We start from the raw sequence: 23,638 nt of genomic DNA on the forward strand, positions 1-23,638 counted from the left end.
CTGTGCTGGAGTAAGCTGTAGCCAGCACACTGGCCGTCAAAGTGATTGTGAGATGATCAATAGAGGCCAAAGACACATTTGCAAGAAATGCGCCGCCAATGCCTTCTTGGCTGCCAGTATTTAGATCGCCGCCATGGACAGTAGGGCCCAGTCTGTCACACAAGCAGTCAGTCATCCAGTGAGTCAATGAGTCAAGTCCTCAGTCACAGCCCAGTGGGATTCACAGTTGCAGTTAGCTCAGAGTCAGTCAGTACCTAGCGACCAGAGTAGTGTACACAGTGGGACTTGTACTTCACCAGCAGTGAGGCTAACATGGACTATTATGGAAGAGCTTACACCACAACACTTGGACTATCTTACGTTAAGCAGCTTCCTGTTTAAGTTAATAAAGAACCGTTTTAATACATGTGTGCAGTTGTGTTATAGAAAGAGGATACCAGCCACGAAACAACATCCTCTCCTTGCTTCCCATGGTACAAGCCTACAGTGACAACGAGACAACACAAAAGTTACTATGATCCAGATCAACAACTTAACAAGAAGTGACCACACAGTAGCACATGGAAATCAGGAATAAATCTATAACATTCTTATGTGATACGGCTATGTCTATGTCTATGCTGGATCAGTCACATACTCTAATACTGACCCTCAGCCTTTGGACAGAGTATTATAATTTGTGGGACTACAGACATCATGAAATTCTATTAGGTCATGTGAGGATTTCTCTGAAATAGAAACAAGTAACCAGAACATTTCGTTATCTTGTCATTAGTGACCTACATTTTTAAACTTCATGCCTATTTGGCATTTGGTTTTTCTACTTAGCATACTGTTAACACTATTCAGGCTTCAGTGCCATACCACGAAACTGTCATTTTATTTCACAGTACGTGCTGTTATATTAGCCTGGTCTAGGTTCAGCCTTGACTTTTCAGGCACACATTGTTTTATAAATTTCCTCGGTACTTCTTCTTCTTCTTCTTCTTCTTCTTCTTCTTTTTTTTTTAAGCCCACCAGATTCCTTTGGCCTTGCAGAATGAAGTGAAATTGGAATTACACATATGGAACAACAGTAAGTGGTTCCACTTTTCCCCTTTAGACAATGGGCCTCTCCCTTTAGAGCCATATGTAAGCCTGTGAAGCAGAAGTAGTTTTCTACATTTTACCTTGACCCAACAGTTTTCATATTAATGGGTTGCCAGTTCTTTTCAAAATTTATCAAGCTTCCATTGGCCAAGGAATAAAAGATTAAATACACCTGTTAATCTTTACCAATACAATAAGTTTCAGTCTGGAGTTGCAAGTGCACCTGCTATTTTTCAACAGTTCTTATAACAGTTGATATCAGATATTCCTGAACGCATGAACTATCTTCACAGCACCCTGGTTACTGGTATTACAACTGAGGAAGATCTATGATATTTTTGTCAAGTTCTCATGGCTCAGTCTGAAAAATGTGTTATATAGTTTTTCTAAACATCAATTTCTTCAGCATGCTTAGGCTAGTGAGGGCAGAGGTTACTGCCCACACAGGGATACATCAAAGTGATCAAAGATATGCCAGTTCCCAAATCTGTGATGGGCCTCTAACGGTTTCTCACTAAGATCTCAGCAAGGACATTCCTTTCCAGAAGCCTACGTCTCATCACCAGGCAACTTTCACAACTTGACTACCATCAGCCAACTTTTTTAACAATTTATTAGCCTCAGTTGCCACTGGGTTTGGCAACAGATGTCTCTCCTGATAGCACTGAGCTCATCCTATCCCTTAACGTTCCTGGGTGGTTCTAAAAAACCTATAGCATTTGTTTCCAAAATCTTAAGTCACGCACACAAACATTATTCATCAATACAGAATGAAACACAGCTAGTATTACTGTAGTGCACAAACTCTGCATTTTCCTTTATGGAATTGTTTCATTTGGTTACTGACCACAAGGCTCTGCCTTTCCCTCCCCCCCCCCCCCCCCCCCCCCCCCAAGACAGGACCGTCTGAATGAACAGCTTACAGTTTTCATCATTTGGCTTTTTACTTATCCAGTAACAAGTACCCCACACATTACCTCCTAACATTCTAATGGAGATGCCCTCTACTCCATATGAGACCAGATTTGGAATAGGACACACAGGAAACTGTATTTTCAAATTGATTCCCAAGCTGAGCAGTCTTTGAAGGAGTTCCTGGTAAATTCTAGGTATATCTCAGTGTAGCCCTGGAAGGATCCCCTATTCCAGGATTTGTCCAGCATGCCTGAGCAGGATGGCAATTGCAAGTATCTGACTGCTTGGCCTCCACTGTTTTTTTAAGACACCAGCAGCTCCAGATTTACCAAGGTGTCCTGCTGCTGATGCTAGGAGATGACATTTGCCAGGTAGTGACACCTGTGGTTCTGGAGCAACATGTGTTGCAGTTGCTCTATTGGTCTTACTGTGGTATCTCTCACAAGAAACATCTCACTTGCAGCTATGTTTACTGATTACGAATGGACATTGACAGCACACAGATGGCGCACAGCTGTTTATCCTATCAGGCACACGTACCAGCATCTCCTGTCATGCTACCACTGCCTGGAATGCACACAATTGTGGGACCATCTGCATGTGGATTCCTTCATCCCATTTCTTATATGTTGTCAAGTTGCAGCAGATGACCACCACCACCACCCTAGAGAAAAAAAAAATTTCCCTCTAAGGTACCCCTCGCATCTTAGTCACAAAGAATGGACCATGGTTTACAGTGGCTGCCTTTTGGCTAACCTGAACACAAGATGGCATCAGACACACCAGACTCTTTCATTTCATCCTACCTCTAAAAGCCTGACAGAACATTTTGTCCATACTTTTAAGACCCAGATGTCCAAAGCTACAACCAAATTGGCTCTCAATTTTTTCCTATCTTCTTATGGAGAAATGCCCATCCAAGGCCACAGTTGGCACAACTGCTGCACGGCTGTCAGATCCTGCTCAACCCCATCTCTGGTCGAAGAGGAAAAAAATACCTTTTTGGGTGAGCACTGTCATCTGGGAGTGCACCTTCTGGCAGATCCCATGTTGGATTCTGGGGTCAATTTTGGCACAATAAGACCATCAAGTTTTTTCCGGTGCTGACTGAGTGGCAGTTGTTCCACAGGCACAAGAAATAACCTTGGTTGTGATGTATCAGGTATACATCTCCACCACCCAAGGGGCTGCCACAACAGTAGCCACCTCTGTGCATTACCTCCAGTATCTCACCAGAGACATTAGGTGTTTGATCCTTCAATCTCCTTCAACTGTGTTTCCCTGCTGGTGGAGTCATTGGTGCCTCTGGCACCTCAATCTGAGCTGCTTCTTCACTTCTTCTTTTGCGCCAGAGTATTGACACCCCACAGATGCCAGCCATGACCTCATTTGCACCAGCCCACTACTTCCATGCCATCCCAGGTCAGCCAGATTGGTTTCAGCTCTATAATACCAATTCATGGGGAATGTGGGGTGGGGGGTGGGGGATCTTCTAGTAGCCCTAGACCTATCAATAGATGATGCTATACTACTCATGTGATTCAGGACATGGCCAATGGGAAGAAAAGTGGTGCTTCAAGTTATGGCAGATTTTAAAAATGGCTTATTGACACATGTCTCTTAACACTAGAAAGCAATGAGGACCATCAAGTGCCATCTATGTAAGAAATATAAATCACCATGGAGGAGGAGGAGGAGGAGGAGGAGGAGGAGGAGGAGGAGGAGGAAGGACATCATAAGACTGAGGAATTTCTGACAAAAAGCAAGCAGTAAGTTTCACAGGAAAAGTCATGCAACAGACTGAAGTAGGAGCTTCATGCACCTAGAGAAAAGTAGGAAATAAGAAACTGAGTAGTTTTAGGTAGGATGTGCATGAGAAATATATTGTGCTGCCTACAGAAACAAAAGAAGATTTGCTAATACAGGACATGAATCTGCAACAAAACCACAAGACTCAGAGTCAGTTTGTACTGAAAACACACACCTACTACAGAGCAGTTGGTAACAGAACACAAAGTGAAATAGATCTGTGACAGATTTATGGAAGCATAGAGATGACAACTCACTAGGTTGGAAGAACCGATGACACTTACTACAGCATTAAGACATCTGGTAAGGACTACTTTTCCTCTACATGATTTTGCAGACAGAATGCATCTGAAAGTGAACAGTCTGCCAACAGAAGTGAGAAAACTGTAAAAGTTATTGAAAGTGGTTTCTGCCAGCAGAAATCACATTGTAAAAGCATTTTGCCACTATGACTGGTCGTATCTCCAAATCAGCATCTAGATCTGTACTCCAGATAGTGTGTGGCAGAAGTGCATGGCAGGGGGTATGTCACACTGTACCCATTATTAGGGTTTTTCCATTCCATTCATGTATGCAGCTTGCTATGAATGACTGTTTTAATTCCTCTGTGTGTGTTGTAATTAATCTAATCTTGTCCTGGAATTAAAGACGAGAATGGCCAGACTGTCTAATATACAACCATCATCTATAATCAAGATACAAATAGGAGAGCTTAAATCCCATGAGAAGTGCCAGCATATCACATGAGGCTGAAAGAGTCGCCGAAGAATTGAAGTTAGATGTAGTGTGTCTCCAATAAACAGATACTAATGCAGGAAAGGTCCCCAGTGTGCCAATAACTGCCCAGATAGCCACCCAAGGGCAGCAATAATAGTATTTAACAAGGCTCTAACAGTGACAAAAATGTCACAGTATTCTTCATAACACTTAATATGTATGGAAATGTTAACTGGAAAGGAGAGTTGCAGCCTGGTTTCCACGTATTTTCAATTTAGTGATGAGATCAATGAGTATCTGCTAAGAGTAAATGATATTAGTAACCTAGCACAAATTAAACCTCTTGTGTAATCCACAGATGCATATGTGAAGTCAGTATTGTGGCATATCCACCTCACTGATGACTATGGAAGGCAACAAGAAGCAGCCATTATGGCACTCAACCCGCTGGTATTCAACACACATCACAATCCACCAATTTATGGAGGTAGGGTGGAATAACAGAGTTATTATATTATCATACACTACACCACCACTGGAGGTGAAATCCAAGACACAGTGGAGTTACAAAAAATGTTATGGGAAGACCATAGAAGTAATAAACTTGTGTACTCCTTCGCAGAAAAAGAAATTAGTCAAACAGTTTTAAGACTGAGAAATAAAGAATCTCCGGGACCACATGCAATGCCTGCCGAAGTAATACAAGTCTTATTTGACCAATTAGATATTTACTTGTGTGACATCATCAGTTTTGGGATGTAGCATTAGAGCCTATGATACACAAGTTACATGACAGTGGTAATGTAAGCAGACTGGTATCATTTTTCAGATGACATGCTGTTCACTCTAAGTGGCAGCTCCAAAAGAATTATAGAAGAAACTTTAAGCACCTCACAAAGCTATGTACCTCCTGCTCAAAGGAAACCTTGTAGGAAACCTTTTAAAAAATTAAACAACATAATGATTACAGTTGCAGTAACGACATATCTAGGAGTATTCCTGGATAAATGTAGTAACTTTGCACATCGTATAGAGGTGGCACGCAGACAAGGCACAAATGTGATTCGCAAATTAATAACCATTGGAAGAAGGCAATTTTGGCTTCCTTTGAAACAATCAGAGCAAATCATCAGTCTATATTGGTATCAGTTGCAGAATATGGTGTGAGTGTTTAGGATTATAGATTTCAGCTAGTGAAGCCAGCCTCATTAAAATGAGAAGAGTTCAACAAGGAGTACTACTAAGAGTAATGCGCACCTGCTGCACTACCCTGAATGATTCGTAGTTGATAACAGTAGGAATACACTCGTTGGGATTGGAAATTAAAAAAATGGGAGCCCTTTATGGTTAAAGAAAGGCAATCAAATGGAAGTACAAAGGATACTTTGTACTAAAGCTAGGCAACATACTCTGCAGATTGAGAGAAGCCAACTGATGTCGGGGACCAATGAATGAAATAGTTTCTCACGAATGTGCATTGTGTTAATACAGATTATCACAGAAGTGTGGATCCTAAGACTTTATTGTGGAATTGTTTGTTATAGTGGAAATGCTGCTGACACGCTGCCCTACACATAAGGAATCCAGCAGACAATGGCAGTTGACTGCAGTAATACTAGGGCAGATCCAGGAGCAGAAATAGCAATTTACAGTTTTAAATGTACCAAAATAAATTAACAAAAACAGAACAGATTCTGTAGCACTAATAGTAGTATTAGTAGTTGGTTTATTGCTTAAGGATTTAATTGTAGTTTTGTAGTAGAAGTAGTTGTTTAAGATCACTTGTAAACAACCTTTATTGTCAATTACCAGTTTCTTTAAGCATGGATACCATCTTCACATCTGTGAATGCATTCATACAATGTGAAATCATACAGTGATAAAATTAAGTATGATAACAAGTGCATTATAATAGCAAACCCATGTTACAACATACCACAGTAAAAGGGTATTACATGTTTCGTATACCAGCTGTACATGTACTCTTTCCAAAACACTGCCAGGTATGTGAAGGACAGAATGGACGATGCTTAGACAGGTGAAGGTTAAAACCACAGTATATGGAATAAGTTGCCAAATTCCCAAGTCCCATACCACACACTACTGCTTACTTCATCCCAGCCAGGAGTCTGTTAGACTGGCACATGGTGATGGCCGGTAATTGCCGGAAAATTGGCAATTGGCACGAAGAGCTGTCAGTAGTGTATTAATGTATTTCTTTCTGAAAAGTATTTATGTATTTTAATTACACCACAATTCCTGTTGATAAGAGATTCCTGAACACCTTTTTTATAAAAATTATTGTAAAATAGTGATTAAAACTTAAGCTAAAAATTATTCTTATTATGTTCACTTGCACAAGTGCTCCCATGTACAAGCTGCTTTAGAACTTAGTGCAATCTATGCAGACTGATATACAGTAAGTATGACAATGTTTTGTAGTTTATAAAAATCTGCAGACATAACTGTAAAATTATGAAAATATGCAGAGGTGAGTTACAAGGTGGGCATCCACTGTGTCACTTGAAAAGCAATCTATGCTGTGGATGACAACTTAAGTAATTACCACATACACAAATAATGAAATAATCATAGTGATAGTAGAGCAATAATCTGTGGCTACATTGTGTTTGAGGAATCTACCACTAAAAAACAGACTCATTGTGATGATGTTAATTGGTAAGTTAAAGCCAATGGGTTGATGACATGCTAAATACGAAAAACATAAAAAATCTCTAGATAGTGAACAAATTAAATTCACGTTTAAGATGCGTGACATCCCCATGAAATGCTCATTTACTATGTTCTGTTAAGGTTATCTTCCCACTTTTTTCTGTGCCAACCAATGAGTATGGGAATTGTGGGCAATGAAGATAAATCCAGCCCATGGGAAGAAACCCTTAATAGAACACAGTAAATGAGCATTTTTTGGGGGTGTCATGTGTCTTACACATGAATTTAATTTGTTCACCACAGAGTGTTTTTATGATTTTCATATTTAACATGTTGTTAACTCACTGACTTTTGCCTATCCATTAACATCATTATGGTGAGTATATTTTTTAGTAGTAGACCCCTGGAATACAATTTAGCCTCAGTTCATGGCTCTGATATAGGCAGCCCCATCATCTAACTGTTACTACGTGAGTTAAATGTGCTATCCACTATTGCTGTGATTATTTTATTATTTGCATACAGAAGCCCACCTTGTAACTTGCTTCTGCATATTTTCATAATTTTACAATTATGTCAGCAGATTTTTATAAACTACAAAATATTGTCATACAGCAACTTATTGTTTATTGGTTTGTGGTAATTGCACCAAGTTGTAAAGCAACTTCTACATCAGCACACTTGTGCAAGTGTACGCAATAAGAATGAGTTTTAGCTTCAGTTTTAATGATAATTTTATAATCATTAAAAAAGTGTTTAGGAATCGTATTAACACATAACAGGATGTGTTGTATGAAATACATTAATACACTAGTGACACCTCTTAGTGCTGAATAAAATATTCTTGGTTTTCAAGCAGCGTCAACTGAAAATAAAATTCTCAAGCTTTTGATGGCTAGCTCTACCATCACTGTCAGGAGTAAAACTGCCCTGCTGCCAATATTTCCCACTTATATACCTATGATTATGGCTGCTGGCACCAATCAGAGAGGGCCAATACGACATGTGCAGAATGTGAGTTGGGCAGTTCACAGCAGCTCTGGCCTGCTGCAGGACCGAGTGACGTTTGGTTGCGTGAAGGGCTGGCACCATGTTTCAAACCGCCACCCCTACCTCCCTATAAGCATTATGCATCAGCTGTTGCTTCCTTCTGATGGCAGATGCTTAACGCTTGTAGGGATGTGGTAGCAGCAGTTTCAAACGTGGCACAAGCCCCTCACGCCACCTGACATCACTCGGTCCGGTGGCAGGCTGGAGTTGCTATGAGCTGCCCAACTCACCTTCCACGCACGCATTGTTTTGGCCCTCCCTCATTGGTGTCAGTGGCTTTAATCATAAGTATGTAAGCAGGAAATAGTGCCAGCCCTGGCAGTCAGTAGTTTAACTCCTGATGACGATGGTGGAGCTAGCCATCTAAAGCTCAAGAATTTTGTTGGAATTGTCACAGCTTGAAAACCAAGAAGATTTTATTCAGTCATACCACCGCAAAAGACACCTCTTAGTGCCAACTGTCAATTTTCCTGCAATGCCCACCACCTACCAGTCTAATGGTGCCCCAGCTGCAATGAAATACACAGTAGTGAGTAGTATGGGACACAAGAATTTGGTAAACTACTGTGTATATTGTTGTTTTAACCTTGACTTGCTGATGCATTGTGAATCTCATCCCTCACATACCCGCAATGTTTGAGAAAGAGTACTTGTACGGTTTGTATAGAAAGTATGTAATAACCTTTTATCAAGGTTATTTTAACACAGTTTTGCTATTATAATGCACTTGTTATTACACTTAAATTCATCATTGTACAATCTGACATTGTATGAATGCATTCGTAGATCTGAAGATGGTAACCATGCTTACCAAAACCGGTATTTGACAATAAAGGTTATTTAGAAGCGATCTTGGCTAAGAGGTTCACCTTCTCTCAAGTAATTAATACAGATTGCCCCTCAAGATAAGTAAACTAATGAAGTAATTGTAGTATTAGCATTCCTGTAGTATTAGTTTTTTTTAACTAAACATTAGGAATAAATAAGTAATACATAAATTTATTATTATCCAAAGAAAATGTGATTTGTACGGTCTATTTTAGCTTCCCAGATAACTGGCTATAACTGTGAAGGAGATATATATATAACAAAGATGATGTAACTTACCAAACAAAAGCGTTGGTATGTTGACAGACACACAAACACACACACAAAATTCAAGCTTTCGCAACCCACGGTTGCTTCATCAGGAAAGAAGGAAGGAGAGGGAAAGGCAAAAGGATGTGGGTTTTAAGGGAGAGGATAAGGAGTCATTCCAATCCCGGGAGTGGAAAGACTTACCTTGGGGGGAAAAAGGGACAGGTATAAACTTGCGCGCGCACACACACACACACACACACACACACACACACACACATCCATCTGCACATAACAGACACAGCTTGTGTCTGTTATGTGCGGATGGGTGTGTGTGTGTGTGTGTGTGTGTGTGTGTGTGTGTGTGTGTGCGCGCGCGCGTGCGTACTAGTGTATACCTGTCCCTTTTTCCCCCCAAGGTAAGTCTTTCCGCTCCCAGGATTGAAATGACTCCTTATCCTCTCCCTTAAAACCCACATCCTTTCGTCTCTCCCTCTCCTTCCCTCTTTCCTGATGAAGCAACCGTGGGTTGCGAAAGCTTGAATTTTGTGTGTGTGTGTGTGTCTATCAACATACCAACGCTTTCATTTGGTAAGTTACATCATCTTTGTTTTTAGATATATTTTTCCCATGTGGAATGTTTCCCTCATATATAATCAATGAATACATAAATATTGATGCACCTCAGTATACCCACATCTAGTGGAGTCACAGTGAGCTGTGAACAACAGAGAAACTCTGGTCAGCAGGGTGTAGGTGGAAAGGTGGCGGGTGGTGGAGAGAGAGAGAGAGAGAGAGAGAGAGAGAGAGAGAGAGAGAGAGAGAGAGAGAGAGAGAGAGTGTTCATCACTACTTTTGTCAGAAATCACTGCAGAATAAACTACCAGTGTAAAAACTTGTGTGCTATCATGCCAATCCATGTTTTCGTCTACCTTGTACTAAGTTTTTGACTATTGGTGTTACTTCGATTTGAAAACATTTCTGTCTACTTTAATAAGATCACTTACCCCATTAAATTCATTTCCAAGCTGAGGCATCCGGACACCAGGACGAGGTCCTGCAGGGTAGCGAGGGCCCATGAATGGCTGTAACAAATAAAGGAACTCTTGGCAACACAGTCTCCAAGCACAATAAATTTTGAATGGTTTTTGAAACAGCAATCTGCTTCAGTGCTTATCCCTGAAATCAACCATTTTTTTAACAAAAGTGTAATTTTTTTATGTAACAACATCCTGGAAACAAAATATAAAAACATATTTTGTCAGAATATGTTAAAATATCTGCAAGCATCACAGAAATCAGTGCTATTATACTTTTATTTCTAACTTACTTATATATGCTTGGAAAGTACAAGAACACATTCTTCAAATAGTCCTACTTCAGTTTATAATTCCAACTGACAACAGCAAAACTGTTTCATTTTGGCTAAATAATATATTGTTTCCAAAAATAAATTTACACACTATATTTGAGTCTAAAATATTTCAAGATAAATATATCTTTCAGACCACAATTTCAAGTCGCACAGTTTTATGGGGGGAAAAATCTGCATTGGGTGAGGAAGGTACCATAGCATTACCTTTACCAAACAGATCAGCTAAGATTTTTGTATTTTTGTTTTTTAGTTCACTAATTAACTTTTTAATTTGCTCATACCAGAAACTGTTTATACACCAGATAAATAAATTTGTACACAGCAACTGGTGGTTCAAATGGCTCTGAGCACTATGGGACTTAACATCTGAGGTCATCAGCCCCCTAGAACTACTTAAACTTAACTAACCTAAGGACATCACACACATCCATGCCCGAGGCAGGATTCGAACCTGCGACTGTAGCGGTGACACGGTTCCAGACTGAAGTGCCTAGAACCGCTCGGCCACAGCAACTGAGAGTACATATACCAGACATAAGAGCATAAATGAAAATGGAGTGTTTAAATGATGATAAGAACTGCTCAGTTTACACAAAAGGCAGAAAAAAATTTTGCGCCACACTCATGACTTACGCTGTAAGAGTTTACCTCAAACTTTTTTCTTAATACTCTTTGAATCACAGGAAATCACTGAATATGGTAAACCATGGAATGAAAGTAAAAGTAAATATCTATTTTCATTGCAGATCAGTAGAGTGCACTGTGTCACTGTGGCCAGTGTACACAGTTCAACAAGCCTCCATGCTTAGATGATGTTCTCACTGTCACCTTATTGTAATAATAGGTTTCCAGCACAAGAAATTGCCAACCAAATTTGCAATGTCATTCAAAACTTCAACCATTATCTTGTGACACAAAACATTGAAGATCAACATCTCAATGGGCACCCACATTCAACAACACCAGTTGCTGATTACTACCAATTACGTCTTATGGGTAACCCCTAGCAGAAAGAAACAGAAATGTGCACAATCTTGTGTCAACCCAGACAGTCTCCAAATGATCAATATGGTCTCTAGGTATCCATTGTGAAGTACAGTACCAACTGCCTGTTCTTTGCTGCATTACCCTGCTCCCCAGCCTAAGTCATGTCTTGGGTCAGTACCAGTCTTTTATCTGACCGAGTGTAATTTGAGAGTCAAGCAGTATTGAAACAGGATACTTGAACCTATTGTCCACCCCTACAGTCAACATTTCGGTGATGGATCAATCTTTCAAAACAAAGCAGGCACATACTACATACACCTTGTGAGAATCTTCCTCCAAAAGGCAGGAGTCAACTGAATGGAACGACCAATGGTAACATGGTACTTTATGTTACCCAGCAGCAGATCTTGACTTCATAGATGTGCAGGGCTATGCTCTTTGAACAGATTACCTTTACTTTGGTTATGATTTTGTTAACATATCACAGTGAAGTTGCCACACACACACACACACACACACACACACACACACACACACACACACACACAAAACTGCAAGAATGCAATCCCCAAACTATGGCTATGGAAGCAACCAAATGCATATATGTAAATAGTCAGACTGTTATTGTACACAACTTTGAATAATGTGTAACGCACTACTGTGATAAAGACATTCCATGTCATAAAAGTAATCATGATTAAGATTTATGCAAGATTTACCTAATCCATTCTTACTAACTATGCCAACCTCAATGACAGTGCCCAGCTTCCTGCAAAGAAATTTACAAAATCTGTTACTAAACATTACATAAAACAATCTAATCATACTCCTTGTTCAGATTACAAGAAAAGGGAGAACTGGTAAACACGGTGAGTGGAGTGTGGAGAAACAAATCTTGTTTGGTGAAAAACTAATGGCCAGTTCCACTTTACACAACCACTTCTTCTATTTCACCAATACGATATATTCCAGTTTTATGAATGTACTTCACATCCTGCATAAAAACATACTGTTACATTATGTTTCTTCTTCATGACATGTACTGTAAATTCATAATTAATTAACCAGAATTCAACACTGATAGTCTCCTAATATGCCAACAAAAAAAATTACAGATTGACATACACAAATAATTTGATCATTTATTTACAGATGTGGAAAACTACACAGATGCACTCACGCAGTAATTTCCTTTAACACTTCAACACATACACAACATATTAGTATGATTAAACTAGTTTTTATAAATTACAGAAACACCACAAATGTAGTAACAACTGAAAAACTACTGTGTCTGCAATATCCACAGCCTCTGCCTCTGACCATGGCTACCCCCATACACATATGGAGCAACAAGCTGGTTGTGCTCCTGCTCTGCAGGGGACACTCCCTCAGCAGATCCAGATATCAACAGTTCAGCAGGCACAGTGTATCAAGCACAACAAGGTGGATTAATTCCTAAACATGTTATTCTTTTTTGAAGTACAACTCCAGCTGGCACCACAGAAATTTGCAGCACTAGCTTCACCATTCACCAGAAGAGGCGCCAGCCACAAGACCAGTGGCACACACATTCCTGACAACAGCACCACTATCTAGAGTATTACTTCATTTTTGCAAATGATGCGCTATGCAAGAATCAAGCAAATATCACTACAATGCGTGTGTATTTAGGAAGGCCACTCTCAACCATTTCAGTTCACTAAGCCAGTGCAAACAGTTCCAATGCACAACAATCACCAGGATCTACTCCTGACAGTTCCAGCAGCTGTCCAATCTGGAAGGCACTCACTGTAGGCACTACAGATTTAGTTATAAGTTAGCCCAGGGATAGGCCTTGAAAAACTGAACACAGATCAATCGAGAAAACAGGAAGAAGTTGTGTGGAACTATGAAAAAAATAAGCAAAATATACAAACTGAGTAGTCCATGTGCAAGATATGTAACATCAAGGAGAATCTGAGCTCAGGAGCGCCGTGGTCCCGTGGTTAGAGTGAACAGCTGCAGAACGAGAGGTCCTTGGTTCAAGCCTTTTCTCGAGTGAAAAGTTTAATTTTTATTTTCAGACAATTATCAAAGTTCAGGCACTCACACATAATCAACTTCGCTCTCCAAAATTCCAGGACATGTTCAGATTTGCTTGGACATATGCAGGATTTGACGGTCTACACACGGAAACATTTGAAAACGTAAAAAATATGTTTTGACAGAGCACAGGGAAAACTGTGCGACTGTGAAACTGTTGCATTTATTTGTTGCAGTTTATGTGACAAACTCTTATGTTTTCATCACTTCTTTGGGAGTGTTTATCACATCCACAAGAAAACCTATATCGGGCAAGGTAGAAGAATCTTTTTACACATTCGCCAAGTGTGCAAGTTAGGTGGGTCAACAACATATTCCTGTCATGTGACGCACATGATGTCACCAGTGTCGTATAGAATATATTAGACGTGATTTCCTGTGGAGGAATCGGTTGACCTATGACCTTGCGATCAAATGTTTTCGGTTCCTATTGGAGAGGCACGTCCTTTCGTCTACTAATCGCACGGTTTTGCAATGCGGTGGCAAAACACAGACAGTAAACTTATTACAGTGAACAGAGACGTCAATGAATGAACGGACAGATCATAACTTTGTGAAAATAAAGAAAGTAAAATTTTCACTCGAGGGAGGACTCGAACCAAGGACCTCTGGCTCCGCAGCTGCTCACTGTAACCACGGGATCACGGCGCCCCTCAGTTCAAGTTGTCCATAATGTTGCTTATGTTGCGCATGGACTACTCAGTTTGTATATTTTGCTTATTTTTTCATAGTTCCCCATAACTTCTTCCTGTTTTCTCAATTGATCTGTGTTCAGTTTTTCAAGCCTTTCCACTGTGTCAATTTATAACTAAATCTGAGGGGGGTGTGATGGGGAGGTTCCCTTGTCAGTAGTTGCCATCATTATACAAAGGAATGGATTTTGATTTTTCATCAGTAAGTGCCAGTGCTTAATCAACTTGGGATTTATTATCCTGACTGTCAACAAGTTCAGTTACTCCAGTCATTGTGATTCCTTCTGTGGAATTTCTTCTCTTTCAAGTATTTGTACATGGACAGAGACTAAATATTACTGTTTATCAAGCATTAAGTTGTGGTACAATTTGTTTGTTATTGTGTGACACTGGTAGTCAAGAGGTGTATCTTGCATTTTTGGATTGAAATAAAAATCAATACTAACTGCACACTACCTCAGACAATCAGTTATTGAGTGTGTGCTATTAAGTAGGACACATCTGTATCAATTTGATAGAACTCAGCCACAAGGTAGCATAAATGACATGGCATAAACATAACATGAGAAGAACTCAAGTAGTAAATGTCTGTCTAATTGTAGAAAATGTTCGGGGGGGGGGGGGGGGGGATAAAAAACAGGAGTATAAATAGTCCATTAAATTTCAGGCATGCAGCCATGCAAATAAAATTTCTTCCACTGATATTTTAGCCACATATCTTCCGACCACCCTCAGAGTGAGTTACAAGACTGATGACAAGGTGCCAAGTGCAGCCTTATATGCTCCACCATGGTGGTACAGCGCTTACGTGTCACAGGCGCTGGTCACCGGCAAAGAGATACGCTTACACATGCGCCGCCGGTGGTGAAGGCATACAAACATTCGATTTTCTTATCGATGTATGTTCGGTACTGGGCTTACGTGTCACAGGCGCTGGTCGCCGGCAAAGAGATATGCTTACACATGTGCCGCCGGTGGTGAAGGCATACAAACGTTCGATTTCCTTATCAAAGAATGTTCGGTGGCAGTGACACCATGACGACTTCTCTGCAGTTTAATTACCCCACGATCCAGATTCCATGCTTTGTCCAAATTAAAACCATTATCTCTATTTACTAAATTATTAGCTAATCTAATCTCTATAGCTTCCTTGAAGAAAGAATCCCAAGAGGAAGAGGTGAATGTTACAGTCTATCCCTGTAATTCATGGAATGCCTTGTATCAATACAATGTTCAGCCACAGCTGACTTGTCTGGCTGTGATAAGTGTGTGTATCTTCGATGTTCCACACATCTCTAATGAACAGTGCATGTTGTTTGACCTGCAGATAACTTCTCACAATTTTTGCAAGGAATCTGATACACACCCACCTTACAAAGCAATAAATTGTCCTTTACAGAGCCGAATAAACCTGTTACCTGTGTGGGAGGCTGGAAGACCAACTTAACACAATGTTTCTCGAGAATATGGCCTATCTTCGAGGAAAGAGCATCCACATAGGGCAAAAACGCACTTGATTTGAAGGAATTACTATATTCTTCCCAATCACATACCTGCACTTTAGATTATATACTGAACGCTTTACGAATTTCTTGCGGAGAAAATCCCTTTAAAAATACTCTTGAATGTGAGCTCTTCTTGTAAATTATCTTTATCGGATATATAGTGTGCCCTATGCACTAAGGTCTTAAGGACACCTATGGTCTGTCAAGGGTGATGGCAGCTACAGGCATGCAAATATAGATTTGTATGTGTTGCTTTATAATATACGGCATGTCCTAAAGTGCCATCAACTTTACGGTGAACAACAACATCCAAAAAGGGGAGACAGCTGTCTTTTTCTATTTCCATAGCAAATTTGATACTAGCATGGATAGAATTCAGATGTTCAAGACATCAACGTAATTCATCCGTCTCGTGTGGCCATACTACACACGCTTATCACATCCTGACAAGTCAGCTGTGGTCGAATTGATACAAGGCATTCCATGAACTACAGTGATGTGAAAATTGTAACATTTACCTCATCCTTTTGAGATTCTGTCTTCAAGGAATCTTCGCCCGCATCTCGTGGTCGTGCGGTAGCGTTCTCGCTTCGCACGCCCGGGTTCCCGGGTTAGATTCCCGGCGGGGTCAGGGATTTTCTCTGCCTCGTGATGGCTGGGTGTTGTGTGCTGTCCTTAGGTTAGTTAGGTTTAAGTAGTTCTAAGCTCTAGGGGACTTATGACCACAGCAGTTGAGTCCCATAGTGCTCAGAGCCATTTGAACCATTTTTTCAAGGAATCTTCAGAGATTAGGTTAGCTAATATTTTAATTTTAATAAATAGAGATAATGGTTTTAATTTGGACAAAGCATGGAATCCGTATCTTGGGGTAATTAAACTGCAGAGAAGTCATCATGGTGTCATTGCCGCCGAACATACATCGATAAGCAAATCTGATGTTTGTACGCCTTCACCACAGGCAGCAAATGTGTAAGCATATCTCTTTGCCACCAACCAGCGTCTGTGACCTGCATGCGCAGTACTCCCGCGATGGAGCTTGTAAGGCTGCACTTGGCACCTTGTCGTCAGTCTTGGGACTCACTCTGAGGATGGCCAGACAACACACGGCCAAAATACCAGTGGAAGAAATTTTATTTGTGTGGCTGCATGCCCAAAATTTAATGGACTACATTACGCCTTGAGAAGTTGAAAATGCACAGGAGTATAAATGCTGTACAACCAATTTGCCTAGTGAGCAACGTATGAAGGGCAGGACAGGGGAGTGTTAATGTGCCAAGAGTCATAGGCAAGTGACTGTATGTACCACATGCATGGTAGGTCAAACTAGAATTCACTACAGAATACTATTAGTGGGGCCAAAATGAAACATTCTCAGTTCAGTACAAAGACTGTGTCAATATGATTACCTCTTTTTCATTACATCAGTACATGTTTCATGAAAACTTAACTTCAGCTCTACATGCAAAACAGTTTTGTTTCTATTGATTTTTAACTGTAACTGTGTGGTTTCATTTGAAGTAGATTGACTGAAGTACAAAGCCATAATAAAATTCTTTGTTTGACGTGATTTGCATATACGTAAATATTTCTTGGAAGGTTTTGGATTATGCACTCCTACTTTATGACCAAATAAAAATTGGGTAGCTGTGATCAAAATGTGACTATACTTTATTTGCACAAAGGACATTCAATTACAACAACAAATGAACACAAGAAAGCATACAATACGTCTGAAATATCTTTCTTCGGGACAATGAAAGGGTATCTCATACCCAGAAAATCATGAAATCCTAAGAACAATTGTTACATACAACTCACTAATTTGGTACCACGTGACTACTGTCTGTCACCACATTTAAAGAAATTTAGAGGCAGAAAATGTTCTGAATTCACTGAAGATGCTCTAGTAGCCAGGGATGGATATTTTGTACCCTTACATAATCACACTACTGATAATGAGTCTGCTCACTATAAAAACAATGAACAAAGTACATGGACCTTTGGACATGGACATTTCTCGTTACCAACTGACATGAGAAAGACATTAGCATTTGCTCTATGAATATTTGAAAGAGAAACTTAATAGGCTATGCCTTCACCAAAGAAATGGAGAGGAAGATTACCTGCTAAAATATCTAGTGCTGATTTAGAAAGAGGTCGGTGCAATGTAAAAAAAGTTGGCACATCTTTTATACAAGAATCACAATCTCCCAATGTCAGGCCATAAAAGTTTTATTTTACTTACTGCAGGAATAGTAATTACTGCAAAATGTGTGGCCATACATACTGTTCATGTAAGTGTTTTATTGGCATTCAAAACACTGGTGTTTCCAACTTAGCAGCATATGGCATACACTCTTACTTGATCCTTTGTCAATTATACTAAAAGTAAGTATACTTGCACCCCTCAACACAAGCAATTTTTGTTTCAATGAATACCAGAACACTCACCACCCTGCATTACATACTTGTCAAACGCATTATACATCACAAGCAGAATAATACCAAGAATGATAAGCCCAAGAATCATTACTGGAACATGTGATGCAATCATTTATCATCTATACAAGCCTCAATGGAAGTGAAATCCAGCACAAACACATTTCTTTAGAGTACTGCAAACACATCTTATGGGATTCAGCTCAGTATATTGAGTTACCTTAGGGGGCACTGAATCTTCTGCTGTTTGAGATGTTCTACGTGACTGAGTGGTGGTGTGCTACATGAAGTCTTCATATATCTTTAAATGTACACACAAACCACCTCCTCATACACGGGCACTGCCTTTACCAAAGGTATCAATTTCACAGATGTTTGATAGCTATCGACCCACTTCTGTTACATCAAAAGATGACCAACTTCAATTACAAATGAATATGATATGTGATATAGTCTCAAGTATTTTAGGCATAGCAGAATGATGACAAAAGTTGTCCAAGGATGGCATATGTTGAGCAGATTGTACCTGTTCAGACAGCCAACAAGTATATGGTTGGCAAACCCTTCTTTGTTGCAGTCACACAACAGGGATGACACTACGCCAGTATGATGTAGATGTTTCCTATAGCAACAGTTGTTGCCTGAAAGTATGTTCTAGTGTTCTTGAATCTTTTGGAGCACTGTCATTTCTGACACCAGAACTTAGTCATCAGCACCAGTTTAATTATAGTGTAATATCTGTATTTGTATTTGTATTTGAATCGCTCTTGCCATTTTGTGTACCACTTTTCTTGGAATACCAGTTCAAGGATGTCAAAGACCTCTGTGGTTCTATGTTCCCTCTCTCTTTTGTAAGTAGCTGCAGTAGCTGGATTGTCTGCTGTTTCATTTCCCAGAATGCCACAGTGAGCTTTTTATGCAGCACGCTAACACTAGTTGTGAGCTCTGGTATCAAGTTTGCAATGTCATTTGCCACTAGATGATTGCTCCATCCACTGTAGAGGTATCTCTGTTATTCCAGTGCTGACCTGGAATTGTAGGAAGTAACAATCTGATCATCTAGATACCTATCAGCATTCAGTGGCGGTCATTGTACAATCATAATTTCAGCTGTCAATCTTTATGTCCTTAGATAGCATGAATTTCTAATCCCTGTGACACTCAGTAGCCAATCATCTCTCCCTTCCAATGGCTTCACAAAGGGTGGACTGTAATTATACTGGAGTTGAGGTAATTTTTAATAGCAACAAATCCCCACCACCAGAAAATTTAGAGTCCTGATCTATTCTTTGCTAAATAATGCCAAATGACATATTTTCATTACAAATTATTTTCTAGTTCTACTAAAACTAAAAGGATTAACATTTAAACACCTGCCTCTCTTCATCTGAGGCTTGGTATGCATCCAATCTGTCAAGGGCTCTTCATCACAGTTCCTTCAGTAAATGACCTCTGTATGCCAGATGCCCTCCCACTCTCATGTCACTAACAGTCATCATACTTCCAAACATATGGTTGTCTGCTATGTAAGGATTGCAGTGCCACTGCTTTTGATGTGTACATTTTGTGCTCCACCACTGCACTAATAACACAGTAACATAGACTGGCAATGGCAAGGACAGCGTTTCTGAAGAAGAGAAATTTGTCAACATCGAGTATAGATTTAAATGTCAGGAAGTCGTTTCTGAAAGTATTTGTATGGAGTGTAGCCATATATGGAAGTGAAACATGGATCATACATAGTTTGGACAAGAAGAGAATAGAAGCTTTCGAAATGTGGTGCTACAGAAGAATGCTGAAGATTAGAAGGGTAGATCACATAACTAATGAGGAGGTATTGAATAGAATTGGGGAGAAGAGGAGTTTGTGGCACAACTTGACTAGAAGAAGGGATCGGTTGGTAGGACATGTTCTGAGTCATCAAGGGATCACCAATTTAGTATTGGAGGGCAGTGTGGAGGGTAAAAATCTTAGAGGGAGACCAAGAGATGAACACACTAAGCAGATTCAGAAGGATATAGGCTGCAGTAGGCACTGGGAGATGAAGAAGCTTGCACAGGATAGAGTAGCATGGAGAGCTGCATCAAACCAGTCTAAGGACTGAAGACCACAACAACAATGGAAACACATGAATTTTATATAATCACACTTCTTTAAGTAACAACTACTATCAACAGATTTCTCTCCCCCACCTCACTCACCTCTACTAATGGCAGAATTTAGAACTATCAATACTCATAACCCAGAAAAAGGTCTGCCCAGGAAGTACACTGTTTTTATGCTCACTACTAGTGTAACGTCTTTCAGCTGAAGATATCATCAGAATTTTTTATGGAAGGAGGCCTTAAGAAACTAGTCAAATGTTTTCTCAAATGGTTGAGTATCAGACACATACATGCTGAACCCTCACTAAGTGACAAAGGATGCATAAGTGGTTACTGGAATCCTATTGCCAAAAACAAAGGGAATGTATGTATCTAACAGATCTCTAACAGAAAAGTTAATGGTCAGCCTGTAAGGTTTCTACTATGTTTACCACCACATGGAAACAGTACAGCAACGATTTTTTGTTTACAGTTATCATATACTGCCAGTGTTTACTCCAGAAATTGACTCATTTTTGAGAAAATAATATCTTTGGCATGAATGTGAATTTACACTAACTATAGATGAGAAACTAACTGCTTGCTAAGTATATTTATCAATCTACCAATAGAGAATACACAACTTGATACACTATATACAAGATATCCAGCCATTTTTAAAGACTTTTATCATTACAATACATGAATTAGTTTAAGAATTTTCTTATTTATCAAAAGTCATCTACATTTGAATCATTTCATATCTTTAGCTAACACAAAAGTGCTTGAAAAGAATCACTCTGATCCTTTTATGGAACTGCATCCAAAATTACAGAATACTTCTTTGTGTTTCCTGAGTAGCATCATAACTGCCTACTTTCAGATTGAACTTCATGGAATAACCATCCGCTGTCATCAAGGCAGCCGAGTATGCAGAAAAGATTGTGATTACTTTCCTGGCCAACATATCCCATGAATATATTTGCTCTGTGATCTTATGTATTGTTGTAGAATAAGCAGTAATCCTCCTCTGAACTTTTAACTCCAATTCAAAAGATTCCCACTTCAAATGATTGTGAACACAAAAATAATTATCAGAATTCAGTTTCTTTTTATTTTCATAGAAACTTCTTATGACCAATGTCTTTAAAATTGAAGCAAGCATTTGGCAGCATTTTTCTTGCATCTTTTGCACACCCATTTTCTATGATTCCCTTTTTTTTTTTTGTTCATACACATTGCACTGCTGTTTTGTGGGTGACTCATAATGGAGAGACCATTTCTTGTCTCTATTTACAATCAACTTTTAAGATTTTTCCACTTTGTCTTGAAATGGTCCATTCTTAAACATTTTTGATTACATTAGCAAAAAACTATACATAGGTATAAAAATTTTGTTGACACTACTTAGAGAATTACCAAAAGCTCCCCAATGATCTTACATAAATGTGTCCTGTCTAATGCAATAGATTTCACGCAATTTCTTCACTTTTTTTCTTCAGTGTGATTTCTTCAAAACTCTGGTGCTTGTGGATGGTCCTCACTATCCTCCTTTGCTATTACTGAAGAGAACCGTAACAGCGAGTTACTTTCTTGGTCTTCTTATAACTCGAATGACGAATTGCTCTTAGTGAGTGTGAACATACTTGGGGTCAGGTTCATCACACAGTTAAAAATTTTCTATGCAGTTAGAATCCAGTATTTCAGAATGAGACGGGAACAACACACTAAACCATAGCTCTTCAGTCATGGTTTGAAAAACATGGTAATTAAATTCATCATTTACCCTAACCACTATAATCATCTGATGACAACAGTACTGCCGGCCGGCGTGGCCGAGCGGTTCTAGGCACTACAGTCTGAAACCACACGACCACTACGGTCGCAGGTTCGAATCCTGCCTCGGGCATGGATGTGTGTGATGTCCTTAGGTTAGTTAGGTTTAAGTAGTTCTAAGTTCTAGGGGACTGATGACCTTATAAGTTAAGTCCCATACCGCTCAGAGCCATTTTTTGAACAACAGTACTGAGGTATTACTGCAAGTAGCAGACCTACCTTGCTTCTTTGTCTTCTTGAAACCATAACTCTGACTTTGCAACACAAATTATAGAAGAATTAGCCCAAAACAAAATGTTTGTACACTTTAGTGGAGTATAAATGAATAGAGGTGAAACACTAGATACCTACATAGGAATCTGTGTGAGCCTCAATTTCCGTTGTTGGCTTATCACTATTACTTTCCGTGAATATCGCTAAGGATGATTTACAAACAGCTTTAATTATTAAAATAATTACTCACTTTTAAAAGCACTGTTTAAATCTATAATGATGTTTTTGACTGAATGCAGGTTTGTGAAAAACCACACAAATGATATACAAAACTTTAACAGTTGGTTTATCACAACTTATAGCTGATAACAGATATTCTTTAATTACATTTTTTGTTGTTCTAGAGATTGGTAATTGTTTTGGCTATACTCCTTACTCAAAATCACAACACTATTTCTGCAACACCTTTTGTGCATATTATTGGTCACATATTTATTCTGGTGTCTGTAATTTGATTTCACAACTCTATAAAACCTTTTATTTATTATACTACAAAAAAGTAAAATATAGGCAAGTTTCTTTAAGTAAATGATTCTGTTAAAACATGGGGGAAAAGCAGAATAGGAAGTGACAAGTGATGCAAGAGTTAAATATTTATCATCTGAAGTACAAACTTTTCTATCACCTGAAGTACAAACTTTTCAGTACTTGCTAAGTAAGTTGATATGTGGTAACACATGGCAATTAATAATACTGCTGGTAATTAACGCAGAAGGTACAATGAAACAACACAGCTTACAACAAAAACTAACATCAGCATTGTGACAGAAATAACAGTATTAGTTTTATTCAGTCACTGTCACTGAAACACAATAAATAAGAAATAATTGTTCACATAACTTGCGGCAATGAACCCAGGTGACATCTTTAACAACCGCCAATATTTTGAAAGGTGCGCACCCTGTTATTTTCAAAGCACAAACATAGGAATGAGGTGTTGTGCAAGGGAATTTAAAACCCTGGTTTGCAGAGCATATCCGGAAGATAAAATGAACATAAACACAGGCGTGCAACCCCCCCCCCCCCTCCAAC

The 23,638-nt window shown here is 39.3% G+C and overlaps 1 protein-coding gene across 6 annotated transcripts in view; it reads right to left on the bottom strand.

The window, feature by feature from the left end:
• Positions 1 to 23,638, bottom strand: part of LOC124721164 (single-stranded DNA-binding protein 3) — a 386,116-nt gene that overhangs the window by 42,128 nt on the left and 320,350 nt on the right. For all 6 annotated transcript variants that reach the window (XM_047245997.1, XM_047245995.1, XM_047245993.1 and 3 more), the window contains one exon: positions 10,338 to 10,415. In XM_047245997.1, coding sequence (XP_047101953.1) covers positions 10,338 to 10,415 — 78 coding nt within the window. The remainder of the gene's footprint in view (positions 1 to 10,337; positions 10,416 to 23,638) is intronic.

This window comes from Schistocerca piceifrons, chromosome X (genome assembly GCF_021461385.2).
Source record: "Schistocerca piceifrons isolate TAMUIC-IGC-003096 chromosome X, iqSchPice1.1, whole genome shotgun sequence".
NCBI lineage: Eukaryota > Metazoa > Arthropoda > Insecta > Orthoptera > Acrididae > Schistocerca > Schistocerca piceifrons.